At 40.4% G+C, this 18944-nt stretch overlaps 1 protein-coding gene across 1 annotated transcript; it reads right to left on the bottom strand.

Annotated features, from left to right (window-relative positions):
• Positions 1 to 3437: 3437 nt before the first annotated feature.
• Positions 3438 to 12052, bottom strand: nufip2 (nuclear FMR1 interacting protein 2). The gene is made up of 4 exons (XM_088321452.1): positions 11848 to 12052; positions 7267 to 8790; positions 7090 to 7122; positions 3438 to 5979 (listed from the first exon to the last, which is right to left on the bottom strand). The coding sequence occupies exons 1-4, from the start codon at positions 11996 to 11998 to the stop codon at positions 5927 to 5929; spliced, it is 1761 nt and encodes a 586-aa protein (XP_088177578.1). The 5' UTR covers positions 11999 to 12052; the 3' UTR covers positions 3438 to 5926.
• Positions 12053 to 18944: the final 6892 nt, after the last annotated feature.

Below are 18944 nucleotides of genomic sequence, written 5' to 3'. Positions count from 1 at the left end.
TAAAAGTCCGTGATGAGGCTAATATTCCCTAACCACGTGACCCTGACCCGTGCCACCTTCTATACAGCGCAAAACCGCATCGCATCAATGACTTGCAGTTGTAATCATGGCCACTTGGTGTCGACAAAGCTCGGCGCCACTCGCAAAGCACCCACAGTAGCTGTATTTTATAATAGATGTGAATTTGACAGCCAAGTTTCCATTTTTATTACAGCTGAGAGGCTTTTAAATCATTCAATCATTTGGGGATTATGTGCTATTACCCAAAATTAAATAAACTAAAATGGAAATCGTTTTGTTTTTACAAATATACAGTTGATAAACACCATAAGAGATCACATCTTAGGAGAGAATACCCCTTCAACAATGTAATAATCAAATCTTACATCCCTAGATCCTGATTCAATTGAGAGACTCCAAAAAGACCCCCAGCCCTCCAGCCAAGCCACACTTTTCATGTCATTATTTTAATAGTCCAGCCCTTGTGAGAACGTTTTTTTTATCCTGTGGGCCCCAAGCTAAAATGAGTTGTAAGGCTGGACAAAAAAAGTTGAATACGAATAAAAATGGTGCAGTTGGGTTTAAGTTTCCGTAGTTTGTAATCTTTGTAGCACTCGTTTTCAGATGCATGACACGATACAGCAACACCTAGTAGTAAAATACTACACAGTCCCCCTTCAATGACCTGTATGGTTGGTTGGTTGGAATCCTTAAACACACAGGTCGTAGCGGCACCATTTCCTGTGGTGGGTCTTGGGCAAGTGCATCCTGGTGGCGCCCATCCCTCTCCAGTCAGTCTCCAACCGGGGACCTTTCACATGTATACATCATGTTATAAAACGAACATAACAGCTGAAATAGCGTCAAAAATTTGATTTCTTTATCGTAATTCACAACAAAGCAATGATTATTGTTTACAAGATTAGAATCGGCACTCCGGGATAAACATGTCATGAACACTCGAGAAAAAAAAACAAGAAATATTAGGATAAGTTAACATTTACAATGAAATGCTTGTAGGTTGTAAGTGCAGTAGAACAATAAGATCCTCCAGACAGGGAAGAGAGCAACTGATGGTTTTTAGGCTGTATTGATGACTAAGATTCACCTGTTTGCAGCAGTGTTCTCAGCCTGCAAAGCAAGTGTGTGTCAGTGGTCCGTGGCTAGAAGGTTGTGGGTTCTGCGGGTATGGTAGTCAAAGTGCCCTTGAGCAAGGCATTAACGATAATTTAGCTACCAAAGTAGAATGTGAACTTCCTGGTAATATTACAAAGGAGGACGTCATTAGCATGAATTAGCACCAGGCTAGCAGTGTTATATTAAATAATTTTTTGATTTTTGAAATGTTGAGGGTGTACTGCAATTGTTACTTCGTTTAGTTTTACAGTTTACCCCAAGTGGCTGTTTCATTAGCAATTTTGGGAATAACGTTATCAATAAAATTGTTACGTAACAAGTGTACAGTATTTTGTTTCAGTAACACGGTAATCAATGATTTTTTTTTTCACTGTTATTGAAAGTGGTGTGTTACTTAGTCTTTTGAACAGCGTTCAGTGGCGTGGTATTCTGGTCTTGTCCGAGTTGTTTACATCACATCTTTTTGAATCATGTTTGTACAAAATAAGGTTCATTCTTTTATCTTTCTTTTTCCTTTTGTAAATGCATTTTTCAGTTTGTCTCTTCATTTCGTCATTTGTATTTCTTTTTTTCTGTTTTTAAGCCCATCAGTTCATGTTATATTATAATTGGTAATGTAGGGATTAAAGCAACAAAAACAAGCTGAGGAGCAACCCGGGAGCCAGGAGACACGGCTCTTTTTAGTAAGTCGAAAAAGCAAGTTCTCTATAAGTAAACGTGGAGCTTCGTATTTGTGTACAGACGCAACCCTACTTACGAACCAAGATCCGGATGATCGTTCGTAAATTAAATTTGTTCGTAAGTTGTTTCAGTGCAATATTTTGTGTGTTTAAGGTTTATATAAGTATGTTTAAGGCTTGTATAAGTCACCTGTATTGTTTTGTACTATAACAAACATTTCATAAAATAATATGCTCTACAACGTTACAAAGCAGACTGGATGATAAAGCATAGTGCTGAAAAACAAAGCTACACATTATGCATTCACATTCTGTGGTCCGTGAAGATCTTTGAGGCTCTTTGTGATTAAGGGCTATACAAATAAACATGACTCGACTATAAAGATAAATAAAGTTCAGTTTAACTTACTTTTGGAAGTTAAGCGACTTCCTCTGCTGTGGTAAAAAGTGGCTGAAAAAAAGCAATCCAACCATTTTCTCAACCGCATCAAAGCTTTCTTATTCCACTTTCGGCTCGCCTCTCCTGTACGCCAACCATATTGAATGGATGTAAGAGATATTAAACAATAAAAATGTCACAGTTCTTAGCGCGCTGGAGATACAGCATAGAATGTTCACACACGAACTAGGAAGAGGAAGCAGATTTCTTCAGGGTGGATGCTGGGTGACCTCTCACAGCGCAACACGTCAGAAAGAAGCACTTCAGTTCTGTCCTGTACTCGGAAAAAGGTGCACACAATACAAAATGTAACGTACAGCCATTTCCTGATCTTTTTCGACATCCCAAAAAAATGTTCGTATGTACCTTTGTAGGTAACTCGAATGTAGAAAAATAGTTGCTTACCCTGGTAACTAGTTAATTTTACTATAGTTATTCAGTTACTGTTTGGAATGAGTATTACAAATGACTTTTTTTTAAACTGACGTGCTCAACACTGTTTATAAAGGTTGATCACAGATGGAAATCTTTCAGCCATGCTGTGGGCTTGCAAAACGATGCATTCAGGGCAGTAGGTAATCTGTAAACTTCCCATAGCTATCCAAACCTTAAGCATATATTCAGGCTGTACCTCATTTTATTAACTGAACATTTTAAACAGAAATTGGAGAATGTGCCAGTGCAAATAAATGTTTTCTTTATAAAACTATCACTTGTATGTATAGTCCATTAACGATTTGGGCATTTCTTTTCTTATAGGCAGCAATGTATTTCAATTAGCATAAACGTAATCTGGGAAGGCTGTGAATGTGTATTGTCACACGCAATACTCAAAAATTTGGTCCCCCTTGCTCCGTATTCACAGATGTGCATGCAATCTCAACAACACTATCAGCGCAATGAACGGAGGCAAATATATTCGGGCAAGGAACGGGGTGAAAAAAAAACTCATTGTGGCTCTTTAGTAATGGAAAAACAGTCAATGAACCATATCGCGCAGAATGACACCCCGCCCACAACTGCAAAAAAGATTAATTCCAGCAGGCAGCAAACGATGTCACACATCTCCGGACCAGATGTACCACATATTTTAAACCACCAGGGGGCGTAAATTCACACAAATCTGTCTAAAAGCTAAGCAGACCACTCATACACACACATAAAAATCCAGGACAATCAGAATTGATTAATTTTACATTTTAATAGAAACTAAAAGTGACATTGGAAGATTTTTTTGAACATTGTTTGGAATTTTCATGCTTAAACAAACGCCAACTTTTCTGTTCAATGCAAAGCAAAAAGCAAAGGGTCGTTTGTAGACTTTTAAGACATTTGAGAGAAATCCCCTTGCCTTTGTTTTAGGAGCAAAAGACAAAAACAAAACGTCAAATTGCAAATTGAGGAAATAGGGATCAATAAAGCTCCTAAGAAAAAGCACTGGAAAAGGGTGGAGAGATTGATCAAAGGGGGATTAGCGCGATCCAGATGGCAATTTAATCATCTCCATATTTGTTCAATAAATGACATATTGCTACCAAAAATGACAAATTTTAAAACTTTTAATGTCATATACTCCTTTTTTTATAACTTGACCTATTTGTGCAACTATGGATAAGTTAGTTCAAAACTTGAAAATATTTTTTAAACACGTTTATATTATATCATTTTGTTAAAATTCACCATGTGCTACATCACACACACACTTGACAATTTGCGCTTCGCCTGATTTGGCATTTAGCGCCACTCATGCATTCTTTGAAACAAAATTTGTTTAAAAATCATCTCAACTAATTCCGGCTTACAAAAAAAAGAATCAGCAGAGCTAAGAGTAAGCATCACGGGGATGTCATGGCACCGAGAGATGCTGGAAGCCGATCAGAAACAATCGAAATTGCCGTGAGAGATTTTTCATTCGCTCAACACTTAATGAGGAGGGGGGTTACATGAAATACAAAAAATTGCATATCTTAAACAAAAGGAGGTGGATGAGGCGCCAAAAATTGACTCGTTTGCTTTCAGCCAAGCCGAATTATTTGACGTGTAAAACAGTCGATGGCACTGAATGTGTCAAGAGGCCCGAGTCATCCTGGTGATGTGGAAGCCTATGTCAGCGTTCTTGAGGTGATTGCACATCCTGAGAAGTGGTGGGGGGGGGCATGACTCTATGTAATCAGGCCCTGACTTCTCACACACGCATACATTTACACTCAGGCGTTTTTTTTTTTTTGGTTTTCAGGCTGCAGGATTCAACGACATACAAAGGCTTTTTTTGCTCTGTTAAGTGCTTGGACGAGAAAGGAATTTCTTTCTAAACTATCGAACGCGTCACTCTTTTTACCACCCTGTTTTGACGCACCGAAGCCTAAACGTGCCTGAGATAACTTGACATTGTTATCAAGTATTCCAAAAGCAAACCTGGCATTTCCATAGGCTTTTTTTTCTTTTTTTAAGGACTTGACAATTAAGTTACACAATACCAGGGGAGCATTTTGACGCTCGACAATGCCCAAACAAAAACGATGTAAATTCAATGTCAAGTTGACTCAGTTTGAAGAAGAAAAAAAAAAGCTGTGAAGTCTAATCGAGCAAAAGCAGCAAGATGAGAACACTAGCACATAGAAAAACTTGTCAAGAGGTTAATGAACATGAAACAATACAGGCTAGCATGTTTAGGAAAAAAAAAACCAGTACCTCAAACAAACTCATCTACGACTAATTTATAACAGGACGATGATTTTCATTAAAAACGCGTTTGTTTTAAATCACATCTTTTTTTCCATAAATAGATTCAATTGTATGTTTCCAAATTAAAAAGGGCATCACAACTGAAGGTGGGGGGAGAAATGAACTAGGCATGGATTTAAAAAGGCTACCTGAGTTAAATTGAATGATTTTGTTCAAAAAGTGACAGGTGTGTATTTAGGGAGGCGCTGTAGCGATAGAGCAAGGACAGAAAACGCGTTTACATAAAGTGCTACCGATCCAAATTTGAAGCAAACGCACGCTCTGAAAAAAATCGACAGTTGCGTTGAATACTGACATGGAGAAGGTGATTTACGTGGCATCGTGGCGGACAACTGCTTTCAAGCCGTCAGCGGCTTGCGACAATGTGGCGGCGTGTTCGAATCGGGAGGCGGGAGGTCAAGTATGAAAAAGTAAATCTACGAAAGCAACAATCTGAAAACGTGTGGAAAACAGACGATGCGAAAACTTGGCATTTTGGTTTGCGGAGGTGTTGTCACCTGCAGCACGCTAGCGACTGGGACGGGCAAAGACGACGCTCAGGATTGGCTGAGATTTGCCCTGCGGATTCTTAAGACAAAATGTTTCCCGCCGTTCACTCCCATTGTCCATTCGGCGAAGGCCTTTGTTGCTCGTCTGCGCATTCTGGCCTGCGCTCGTGTTTTTAATGCGTCCTTTCGACAATTTTCGAGTTGCCGCAAGAAAGGCTTTTACTTTGGAGCAATCAGTCTGCTCCTTTAACGCCCAACTTGGTGCAGACATCTGCTCATTTCGATAGGACAACCAAACCGATGGTGTATTAGTCTGACCATACCTTCCCAAAAAAAGCAAATGTTTTCACAGTTGTCCACTTCCCCCAAGGAGGATTTCCAGGGAGGTTAACCAAAGCACCCAGAAGTTATGAATCCGAGAACTGCGGACGTTGACCTCACTGGTCAGGTACTTCCTTGGTCTCAGCATAAACCCACACTCGATTTGGACCTTAACAAAAAAAGAAAAAGTTCATTATTTAGATGATAAAATATATTTTCACTTTATTTAGGTCAATATCAGTTTCACTGACAAGCTGGAGTCAGATTTTTAATATTTTTGACCTTTAAAAATGTCTAAACACTGTCGTGATAATCATCTTCCACCCATTTAGAACAACAGTTTATCTTATTTGACTTTTTCTAATTTTAGAACATGAGTGAAATGAAACTGTTTTCATATGAGAAGGTTCCTGAAGTATTTATTTTCAACTCATTGAAGAAAAAAAGTGTATATATATATATATATATATATATATATATATATATATATATAGATATATATTAGCGGCACGACGGCTGGGTGATAAGCGCGCAGCCCCATGGTGTGGAAGTTCAGGGTTTAAGTCCAGCTACTGCAGCCTATCCGTGTGGAGTTTGCATATTCTCCTCATGCCTGCATGGGTTTCCTCCGGGCACTCAGCTTTCCTCCCACATTCCAAAAACATGCATGTTATGTTGATTGGCCGGTCCAAATTGTCCCGAGGTGTGAATGAACGAGTGAGTTGTCCGTCACACTGTGTGCCCTGCGACTGGCTACCAGTTCAGGGTGTCCCCTGCCCACTGCCCGAAGATAGCTGTGGGGCTCCAGCACCCCCGTAACCCTACTAAGGATAAACGGTGCAGATAATAGATGGATTGATACTTTTTATTTATTTTTTAACAAATGATTTGTGAGCGGTTTCTGTAAAATGGAATTGTACTTTGATTTTGAAGGAATTCCCTGCTATATGATAAATAAATATATATTTTTTTGACATTTTTTAATATTAAATACCTACATAATTCAAAACTGAATTTTGTGTACAGAGTAACTGTCAAACAGTTTGATTTGGTTATCTTGAAACTGTGTAATAATAATTTTAAATAACTATAAAATACCCTTTAAAGAGAATAACTAAACAAAAACATTAAAACTTTTAAATAACATTTCTTCATTCGTGTATGGGGCGAAAGAAACCTAAATGATCAATGATTTTATGGATTAGTATTGGATACATTTCCCCAAAATAATTAATAAATAACACGGGGGGAAAAACGACAACTCATAAATGTTACTTACATTGTTTTTGCAAGTTGAAAATGAGTTCCATTTCTGAAGAGGAATAGAAAACACAAATAAGTGTTAATAAGAATGAAACATCAAAAATTGAGCGTATCGGGTTATTTAAGCGTAAACTTTTCTTGAAACCCAATAAACATTTGGAAACAAATATTTACTATTGCAGAAATAGCTTACCTTTAGTGTGATAAGCGACAGCAGCTTTAAGGTCAAAGGACCCCCAACTTCGCCTTTTGCAGACATCTTTAGCCTGTTCTCTACAGTTCCCAAACACTGTTGCTGTGTGGTCCTGTACACGTTTAGCACCATTATCCTTACAGGTAGAATCTAAGTTATTTGTTTCTTCATTGTCAACCACAGCAGGAACGCAGAGAGGCGAAATTGTCAAAGTCCTGTGTTCAGCATCTTGAGCCAAAGTGCCCGGCTCCAGGAAAAAAACACCTTCCTCTAGGCGAGGCTGGTCAACTTTGGCCTGACACTGGCTAACAGATGGGTTGTCCTCCGCCGACGCCGGCCCACTTTCCCCTTCGGGCCCTAAATTGGGCTCGTTAATGAACGAAAGCCCCCATTTGTTCTGGAAGATTTCGCCCAAGGCTTTCTGATTTGCCGGAGAAGCCGGCGGGTTAAGTTGGCGGGCACTGGGGAGCGCGGGTTGCATATTTAAAGGGTAAACGAAGAGGGAGCAATTTCTCAGTTCGTACTCCTCTCCCTCAACGGGGCTATCCGTCGAGCTACAATTACTTTCCAAAGGAGATGCTACATTATCGCCACTTCCTGACGCAGCGGGAGCAAAGAAGGTACCCACCGAGGGGCAGCCATTCGCACCGGCTGAAAGCGGGCCGTTGGTGAAGCTCGCCGACGAGACAGTTTTCACGGCGGACATGGGGACCTGTGACAGTCTCACAGGCGGAGGCAGCGCATCAGCTGCTTTGTTGAGGTTCTCTTTGACTTTACTTGCATAACTTATCTTGGGGACTATTTTAGCGCTGCTATTGTCCACAGGAAACACTGGAGGGGGCTTGAACAAAGTCCATGAATCCTCTTTTGAAGCCGAGCAAACCTTGGCTCTGTGCCTCTCCTCAGTCTTTTTACTGACAGCTTTCCCATCTGAGGTCTTCCTCTGAAGTTCCCCAACGAAGGCCTCTGAGGCTGCAGTCCGTCTAGGTGAAGACTGGCTCTCTCCTTTGTGTGTGCCTTTCAAACAGTTGGGTTTCGAAGTCCTCCCCTTCTCAGCTGCCTCGGTATTGGAACCTGCAGGCTCCAGGGCATAGATTCCCTGCTGAATGTCATTTTCTCTCATCGCAAAGTCCGTGTTCTTCACGATACACCTGGCCTTACGTTTCTTCGACGTGGTATATCCACCTTCAGACCCGCTGCCATCATTGTCCTTGCAAGAATAGCCGTTCATAATCCCACCGCGGTGCGAAACACCATTTTGCAGTGACGCAGCATGATCGTTCTTATCCTCATGATAATTCAATTCAAGCTTATTATTTTTAAGATCCATAGTCTTTATATGATCTAGTTCTTTGCTGCTGGTCTTTGGAGCCGAATAAAGCCGTTGGGTGGACTTCTGATTCACAACTGTGTTACTCGCACGCCTGTTTCCATTGCTGTAGGGGGGATTCGGCATGCCAACAGCAGAAAACAAATGTGTACCCTTTTCCACTTCCTCCTCGCCAGCGCTTAATATTTTGATGCCTGGAGAAGAGACAGAAATAAATTTAGATGATAATTTGTTACATTAACTTGAGGTTCATGTCACGGTGAGAAATGCCAAACTTAAAACCGGAAGATAATGGATGGATATACAGAGCTCCCAGGTATCAGTGCAGATACTAATCTCTACAAATATTGGCTGCCATTTAGATGCCATTTAATAATCAGGAACCTGGAATTAAATGAATGGTAAATTACCTTTAAATAAATGCCGTTTCAAGGAAAGATTATGTTGGGATTTTAAATTTAAAAATGCAAATTGTTATTTAATGAAATAATCACATCAATAATCAAGGAATTAGGTGTCGTATTGAACATTCTTTTATAATACAAAGAAAAAGCATGTGATCGCCTCAAAGCACAAAAAGCTGACTTTGTTGATCTGTTCCTTTGCAAAAACCAACTTGTCCTGTGCAGCTGAGGTCAAAGTTCACAAAGCACTGCTGTTATAATCATAGCTTTAACCCGACAACAGAGGGCCAACTCACCCTGCCGCGATTTCGACATGAACCTTCACCCAAAAATACATTATGACACATCGGAAGATGAGCACGGTGGGTTAAATTAGGGACGTGATATGCAGCCGACAAGTCCACATGGTCTGAATGAACCAAGAGCAAACTTTAAAGAGTGGTCATGTTGTATTTTAAATTAACTATTCTAGCCAAGATGCTCTGAGCAGATAACGGCGGTATCTAATTTAAAAAAAGACGAATGTTACTGGCCCCTGCTACCGCAGCAGAGGACTCCTCTCACTTCAGCCACTACCTTTTTGACCTGCTGCTCTTTGGTAGACGCTACGGGTCCCATAAAACAAAGAAAAGGCTCGGAGACGGTTTCTTCCACATCACCATTACCACCCTGAACAAGCACACAAAACTGATTTTTTTTCTCTACCTTGCCTAAGTGAAGAAAATGTAACTACATATGGATTCATTATAAAAAAAACTGATATCTTGCAAGCCTTTTATAATTTTAATATTGCCAATTATGGCTTACAGCCAACTATGATAAAGTGACTTTCCAATATTTTGAGGAGGGATATTTAAATTTGACATAAGCGGGAATTTTAAAACAGTCTAAGACTTGTAAGATTTCAGTCGATTTGTAATGAATCCAGAATATATGAGATTTTCTCGATTGTGTAACAGAAAAAAAAAATATGTTTATTGCAATATTATGATCTGGTCTGTGCTCCAGGTCCCTTAAAACAAGGACAACAGGCTCAGTAATGGCTTCATTCCCGGCCATCACCACCCTAAACAAGCGCACACAACTGAAAACATACTTTGCAGCATATTTTTCTGGCGCTCAAAAACAGTATGTCAAGAACGTTTAAGTACATTTCTGTTTATCAATTATTTTTGTTGGACTTCAAGTGTAACATAAATCTGTTGCTGGTGAGATGCAATAAATATTACAAGGTTCTAGGAGACCATTACATGCTATCTGTTCTACTGACTCAACTACTGCTAAGAAAATGTGAAATTCTTTGACAATTGACAACTTTATTTTAAGTAACAAAAATAGTTACTTTCCCTGGTAACTTGTTACTTTTACTATAAAGCAATTCAGTTACTGAGTTACCTTTGGAATAAGTCAAGTCATGTTTATTTGTATAGCCCTTAATCACAAAGAGTCTCAAAGGGCTGCAAAGACCACAGACTATTGCAAACCACAGACTTATTACACCATCCCCTGATCTAAAACCTACATGAGGGCAAGGAAAAACTCAAAATCTCAGTATGAGGTAAATGAAGAAATATTGAGAAGGGACCGCACATGAGGTAATCCCTATTCCATGATGACCAGGCTGCAATGGATGTTGCAATAATAAATAAAACACAGATATTGTCAACATAAAATATAGGTTATTCATATGCTATAGAATAGAAGTATGTTTTAAGCCTAGATTTAAACAGTTCTACTGAGGATGCAGATCGAATCTCATGGGGAAGAGCATTCCACAGAACCGGGGCCCGAATGGAGAACGCTCTCGAACCTGCGGATCTCTTCTTGGCTCTTGGGATCATAAGTAGTAACTATAACTAATTACCGTTTTAAAAGTAACGTGCCCAACACTGGTTATAACTTAGGCCCATTCCTAAGCACTAAGTTGTATATATTATTACTTATTCATCCTGACAATCTTTTATATTTACATCAGGATTGCCACGTCTAATCTCGTTGAATACAGTGTTACACAACGTTGATATGACGATTCAATACAATTATCCTGAATAATACTGTTTACTATGTGGTAATCAGTGACAATTCTATTATTTTGAATTTAAATCTAAGCCAGTTCGTAAGAAGCAATCATTCCATGATACAAGGCACAATTTTATTAAATTGTCGCTAAATTCTCGCTTGATTTCCTCGCACATTTAGAAAGTAACGGGCCTGCTTGCTAACACGAGCTAACTTCACTTAGCTAAGCTAGCAGCTGGATTGTAACCAAAACCTATCATTTTGTGGTCAGGTAACAAAAACTAAATTATGTGACGATGAAAGTATGTGGTTAGTTATTTAATACTAGTAATAACTACCCGTAGTTAGCTAACTAGAACGACTGCCCGTCAGTTGTGTTGTAACATGGCCGACCGGAAATGGCAGCTCCAACATTCCAACGGAGCCGGCTGCTTTTCCCAAACGGGACGACGGCGGTAGTGGGCTTAAACGGCCTCGGCTCCATTTTTCTGGGTAGTCTGCCATAATTGTCGGCGTGTACGGAGATACAAATAGCGGCAACTCGAAGTAGTTCTCCGGGCGGCATGGGGGAGAATGTGGGCACCGGCGCGCAAGGTCAATTCGCGACATGTTAAAGCAGCAATGGCCGCAACTGTCACGCCATGTACGCCGGCATTCAACGCGGAGTCATTTTTGTTTGTTTTATCGCTAAAATGTTATTAATGTGTTATATTTTAGAATACACGCGAGGCGTTTGGATTAATAAGGCCGGGTGGAAAAAGACACGAGTTGACATTAGCCGAGTGAAGCTAGCGGAGTGCTAGCTAACTTTTCGGGGGATCTTCCAACCTGTTTTCTTCGCGTTCGTTTCCGGATGCTGTCGCTGGTGGACGTGGCTCTGGTCATGTTTGGGGCAAGCGGTCGACCGAGGGGGGCTGGCATTGTCCCCGCGGTGTTGGTTCCGACTGTCCCGTAGCCGCTCCTTGGGCTGCGCCTCCATTGAAGGTGGAGAATGGGCGACTTGTTCAGCGGGCGATTTACGCTAGCTCGCCGGTGGGGTGAAGGGGGAGCGACTAGGGATGTGTCGTTCGCGAACGATGAGTTCTAGGAGTAGGCTCGTTGAAGTGAACGATGAGAGCCGGTCTCTGTAGAAACGCTCTGTTTTCCTCTCGTTCTCTCTTTCCATCCCTCCCTTTTCCTCTCTCTCACTCTCTTTCCTTTTTTGTCTCTGTCTCTCTTTCTATTTTATTTCTCTTTTTCATTCTCTTCCTTTCTCACTGTCGCTTTCTTTTTCTATTTCTCTTTGACTCACAATTTCTTTCTATTTCTGTCTTTTTCTTACTCCCTTTCTTTCTCTATGCATTTCTCTTTTTTCACTGTCTCTCTTTTACCCAACATCTCCATCTCTCTCTTTCTCACTCTCTATTTTTCTTCCTTCGTCCCTCTCTTTACCTATCCTTCTCTCTTTCTACATCTACCTTCTTTCTACCTGTCTTTTCCTCTTTATTAATTTATCTTTTTATTTTTCTACCAATTTGTCTTTCTATTTCTCTCTTATCTCACTAATTCTCTTTTTGTTTCACGCCCTTTCTTCCTCTCTTTCTCATTACCTTTATTTCTCTTCCTTTCTCACTGTCCCTTTCTTTTTCTCTTTCTCTTTGACTCACAATTTTTCAATTTCTACCCTTCTCTTGCTCCCTTTCTTTCTCTAAGCATTTATCTTTCTTTCACTGTCTCTCTTTTACTCTACATCTCCATCTCTCTTTCTCACTCTCTATTTTTCTTCCTTTCTCCCTCTCTTTACCTATCCTTCTCTCTTTCTACATCTACCTTCTTTCTACCTGTCTTTTCCCCTTCCTCTATTAATTTCTCTCTTTATTTTTCTACCTATTTTTCTTTATATCCCTCTCTTTTATCTCACTAATTCTCTTCTTCTCTTTCTCTCTCATTACCTTTATTTCTCTTCCTTTCTCACTGTCCCTTTCTTGTTCTCTTTCTGTTTGACACAATTTCTTTCTATTTCTGCCCTTCTCTTGCTCCCTTTCTTTCTCCAAGCATTTATCTTTTTTTCACTGTCTCTCTTTTACTCTACCTCCCCATCTCTCTCTTTCTCACTCTCTATTTTCTCTTTCTCTCTCTTTACCTATCCCTCTCTCTCTTTCTGTATCTACCTTCTTTCTATCTGTCTTTTCCTCTTTCTCTATCAATTTCTCTCTTTATTTTTCCATTTAATTTTCTTTCCATTTCTCTCTTTTATCTCACGAATTCTTTTTGTCTCACTCCCTTTCATCCTCTTTTTCTCTTTCTCTCTCATTACCTTTCTTTCTCTACCCTTTTCGTTCTTTCTCTTTCTTTCTCTCTCTCTCTCGCTTTTGAAAGTGCTTATGACTTGTCAATATGAGTAGCATCATCTCGTTGTTGTTTGCTTACTCCTTAGGTACGAATCATTTTAAAGTTTAAATTAGGTCATAGTTTACTGTGTGGTGAGGGAAACATGGCTATTATTATATGGTTGCATAATACATTTTCAAAATGAAATAATTTGATCAAAATGTTTGATTATTTTTATAATATCTCATTAAAAACGAAAATCTTGAGAACTGAAAGAGCCGGCTCTTTTTAGTAAGTGAGCCCAAAAAGACGGTCCTCTCAAAAGAGCCGGAATCACTATTACTAGTGCAGAGGGATCCCCAGACCAGTCCAACAGCTGCCAGAGCGAAACGGAAGCTCTTTGGACTCGGAGACTGCGAACAACAGCGCGTCAGTTGTCCGAAAATGGCTTGTCTCCTAGAACAGAACAAATTGGGTGTTTAAGGAATTTCGTACAATGAACTGTATCGTCAGTTAATGAGCGATTTATTCAGCGTGCAATGAACGCTAGCTAAGAGATTCAGACCAGACCCTACCAATCGCTGCCAGAGTGAAACGGAAGTTATTTGGGGACTGCAAATGTCAGCTCATTAAATGTTTGAAAATGGCTCGTCACCGTCAATGGAACACGTCGAGTGTTAATGGCAAGTTAGTCAGCAGACATTGTCGCTCGTTTATCTGCAAATGTAAGGGTGGGTTCAGTCACAAGCTTGGGGGGCGCTGCCACGTCCGCTCCCGAAGAACAGGAACAGCCCCTCCCCGTTCAAACGCTACCAAAAAAATAAATACATAAATAATCAGAAAATCGTACAGGTTTCATATTTAAAGTTAAACATAATTTTAGAGTCAGGCTTTGTTTCAAAATACTGACATATTCTAAAGACAGAGATATAAAAAAAAAAATCTCTTTTATTACTTTACATTGACGAGTTGCAAAATTCATTTCCTGAACTACAGTGTAGACTAGAGTAATTTAAATTTTCATTTTTAATGATTATTATAAAAGCACATGAATATAATGTGTGTAATAAAATATCCTCAACCATACTCCCTCTCTTAAAGGTACAGTATTTGACTACTTGGTGTTCATGTACTGTGAAGTGCTACTGAAAACGAGTTTTACAAAGTTTAAGTGGAAAAAAACTACGGAGATTCAAAGCAACCAAATTGTACAATACAGTATCTCTTCTCATTTTTTGCCCAGCCTGTCGCAAGGGTTTTGGTTTTATGGGTTCTTGCAGTAAGATGGCAGACAACCATGTCAGCTCCCTCAAAGCGAGCCTACTGTTATGTTAAAAAAAAAAACTCGACTTATGACTATTTAAAAAAACGAACATTAATATAGAACTTGATGTATTTTCGCTTATTGTCCATATCAATACAGACGCTGCCCTACTCACGAACGAGTAGACGATCTATCAAAACGGCGATCTGCTTTCAGTTGGGCCTTTCAGCAGACGTATCTCGAATGTCTATCCGCAAAACACGTAGCAACTTCGGACTGAAATGTTTATTTTGGGCCATGGGAGAGTGTACAGACGCTACCCTACTTACGAACAAGATAGGTTCCGGACGATCGTTCGTAAGTTGAATTTGTCCGTAAGTTGCTTCAGTGCTATATTTTGTATGTTTAAAGCTTGTATAAGTAACCTGTATTGTTTTGTACTGAAAAAGAAACATTGCGGAAAATATGCTCTATGAAGATAAGTGAAGTCGAGTTTAACTTACTTTTGGAAGATGCGCTTCAAGAGGTCCTCTTCCGTGGTAAAAAGTGGCCGAAATTTTTCTCAACCGCATCAAGCTTTCTTACTCCACTTTCGTTTCAAAAGAAACCAACCGCTCGCCTCTTCTTTACACTTGACACCAACCATCTTGACGAGATATTAAACAATAAAAATGCCAAAGTTCTTAGCGCGCTGGAGATACAGTATAGAATATTTACACACCAACTTGAAAGAGGAAGCCAGATTTCTTCTTTGGGGTGGATGCTAAGTGACCTCTCACAGCGGAAAGAAGCACTACAGTAATGTCCTGTACTCTAAAAAAAGGTGCACACAATACAAAATCATTCTTACAGCAATGTCCGGATATTTTTTGACATCTCGAAAAAAAAAAGTTTGTATTTACTGTTTTTCGTAAGTCGAATAGTCGTAAGTAGGGGAGAGTCTGTAATGCATTATCAATAGAGTTTTTATACCACTAGGTGGCGCCAAATCAGGGGTCTCCAACGCGTAGCCCCCTAATCGCACCTGAGTAGCCCCCTGACCAGTTCTGAAAATAGCTCACCAGTGATAGGTCATAGTGATTTTCTAGAAAATGTAATTTGTAATGGGCATGATAAATCATTGACATGATTAGTGTCTATAAAAACAATGTTTTTGTGGACGATGGTGTTTATTTTTTCCCTATTTCTAAACATTATAACCTGGTAAGGACGTAATAATAACATTGTAACAACATTGTAATAACATAAGTTGTTATTTGAGAGTTGTGGTTCAAACAAAAAAGTAGCTCTCAGGTTCCAAAAAGTTGGTGACCCCTTCGCTAAATAATACTTAATGTACTTTCAAACATTTATTTAACCTAAAATAAATTTCAGCCTCGATGAAATTACTTTACTAAACAAAACACTAACCACAAAACATTCTTAATGAGCAGAAGTTATTAGCGATAACGTGTAAATGTCTTATTTGATGAACAGGGTTGGGTAGGGTTACTTTAACTGGATTACTTTCAATGACTTTCGGATTACTCCAATACCAAATGTGCTAATAAAAGACAAAATAAACTAAATATGAACACAATGACTCAATTTTGTGCAGGCTTGGGGAGTAACGGAATACATGGAACGGCAAAAATGATGTTGGCAGGCTGTTTGGATTTATTTTCATTTTGTTTCTGTCGCATTTGATGTTCGTTTTGCCGGAGATCAAAGAGATCAAAGCCAGGAAAGAAAGCTTACCACGTGTTGTGAGTCATCATTTGCCCAGTTTTAATGCAAACTTCCAAAAGTATACAATATTTGTGTCATGATGACTGATTACAGCTGCTGCTGGCTACCTGATTGGTTCCCCGTCCTACTTAAGCTCAGTCCTTTCACTCGCCTGTTGTCAGTCTGTCAGCAAACCTCTCTTTTCACAAGGCAAGCATTTTTTTTTACTCTGACTCCCGTCGGTCCCGTTTTGCCACCCGTTTTCCACTCGTCAGTTCCTGATTTCCCCGTTTGTCCCCGGCTAACGGCCCGTTTTTTTTTACCCCGACCACGTTTTGATCTCCCATTCCGGCTAACGACTCGTTTTTTTACCCTGACCACGTTCTGATCTCCCGTCCTGGCTAACGACTCGTTTTTTCCATCTACTGCACTACGATCTCCCGCTCCGGACGATCCACTTCTGCCTTCGCAACACGTTCTGATCCCGTAAACGGCTTGCTTCCCGCGTCCAGCGAGCACCGGACCACGGGCGCTGCCTTTCCTCTATATCTCAATAAACTTGTGATTAACGTTACGCATCTGGGTCCTACTTCCGTTCTGGTCCTGACAATTTGATTACAGTATTATATGAAGACCTGCTCTGTGTGGTGAATTTTAAACATGGAAGTTAATTAGCCTTAATTTTCTTCTTATTTATCCCATCATTGAACGACACAGCAGACTGGAAAAAGCGAAATATACATAAGACATTTATTCAAAGACTTTGAAATACATCGCACAAGTTAAGAAATATGATTAGCTTCTATTTCAGGAAATAAAGGCAAGACATGAACAGAGTGACCCAAAAATGCCTACACATTTTAGCAGTTGATTACACAATAATGTATTCTTTCTTAATAGACTGAACCCCTTGAACTGAGTGATGGCAGCTAGATTTGACTTTGAAGCGACAGGACCAGAACGGAAACAGGACCCAATTGCGTACGTTTCTCACAAGTTTTATTGAAGGAAGAGAAAGGGTTGCGCCCACGATCCGGCGATTGCTGGACGCGGGAAGCAGGTCGCTCTGAACGCGGAAGTGGATCTTCTGTGGCGAGCGATTGCGGTGTCGGCAATGGAAAAACGGGTCAGTGGCCGGGACAGGGGAGCAAAAATGTGGTCGGGGTCGTTAGCGAGTCGTAAGTCAAGAAAGGAGAGTCAACGTGGTCAGGAACAAAAAAGGTCGAAAGCCGGGACGGGAGAGTAGACGTGATTAGGATCAAAAACGTGTCGAAGCTGGGGGACAGACAGGACCAACAAACAGGTGGGAGTCAGGGTGGAAAAAGGCTTGCCTAGTGTTCACTGAGGTTCGCAGACGGACTGACAAAAGGGGACAGAAAAGGAGTGGGTTTAAATAGAGAGACAAGGAGGCCTAAAGTACACCTGTTTACATTTCCATTAAAATGGGGTCAGAATTTTTGGAGCCAATACGTACACAAAAATTTGTAAAATAGTTTAGGTCCTTTATTAAACTCCCGTCTAAATTGTCTTTGCATCTCTATGTCATGATTACTAATGCGAAGCAGCTGTGGCCGCTCATTTGGCGCCAACTGCCTCGGACTCTGATTGGCTCCCTGTCCCCATTTAAACCCACTCCTTTCTGTCACCTGTTGTCAGTCCGTCTGCGAACCTCAGTTTACTCCAGACAAGCTTTTCGACCCTGACTCACTCCTGTTTTGGCTCCCGTCTGTTTCCCGGCTTCGACCCGTTTTTTGATCTTGACCACATCTACTCTCCTCTCCTGGCTTTCGACTCGTTGCTGATCCCGACCATGTTTTTTGCTCTCCTGTCCCGGCTACTGACCCGTTTTTTCCGCTTCTGTCACCGCCATCGCTCCCCACGGAAGTGCCACTTCCGCGTTCAGAGCGACCTGCTTTCCGCGACCAGCGATCACCAGATCGTGTGTGCAATCCTTTCCCTTCTTCCCAATAAAACTGAGAGAAATGTACACAAGTGGGTTCTGTCTCTGTTCTGGTCCTGACATTCTACTGTGTTTTCATACCTCGCGACCCTCGAGAGGATAAGCTGCGCAGAAGATGGATGTGTGTTCATACTTCCTGTAGCATTCTATTTCTTCAAAGTCAACTCTGGGTTCCACCACTCAGTTCGACGGTTTCAGTCTATAAACAAAGAATAAATGATTGAGTTGTAAACTGATAAAACGTGTATACATTTTTGGGGGACACCTTGTATCGTGAGATGAGCCGACAGTGATTTTAAATAGAAAAAGTACACACGACTGTTGATTGTACTCGCAGTCTGTATTACAATACTTTGGTTATCTTAAAAATAGTTTAACCAGTTGGAAATTGTGTAGTTCAGGGGTCCCCTAATTGTTTTCCTGTGAGGCAAAGGGAGGTTACCTCACGTGAGGTCTTTTCTCAAGGTTTCTTCATTTTTCTAATGTTGAGGTTTTGGAGTTTTTCCTTGTCCTCATGTTGGTTTTAGATCGGGGGATGGTGTTATAATAGTCTGTAGTGTGCAAAAGTCTGTGGTCTGTGCAGCCATTTGAGACTGTCCCTTCTCAAGGTTTCTTCATTTTTCTAATGTTGAGGTTTTTGAGTTTTTCCTTTACCTTTACCCCTCTCTCTCTCTCTCTCTCTCT

The sequence above is a fragment of the Urocampus carinirostris genome, chromosome 17 (genome assembly GCF_059441175.1).
Source record: "Urocampus carinirostris isolate Australia breed hairy pipefish chromosome 17, RoL_Ucar_1.0, whole genome shotgun sequence".
Classification (NCBI taxonomy): Eukaryota; Metazoa; Chordata; class Actinopteri; order Syngnathiformes; family Syngnathidae; genus Urocampus; species Urocampus carinirostris.
Note: the sequence above shows the minus strand (reverse complement) of the source record. Positions and strands in the feature narration are given on the sequence as shown.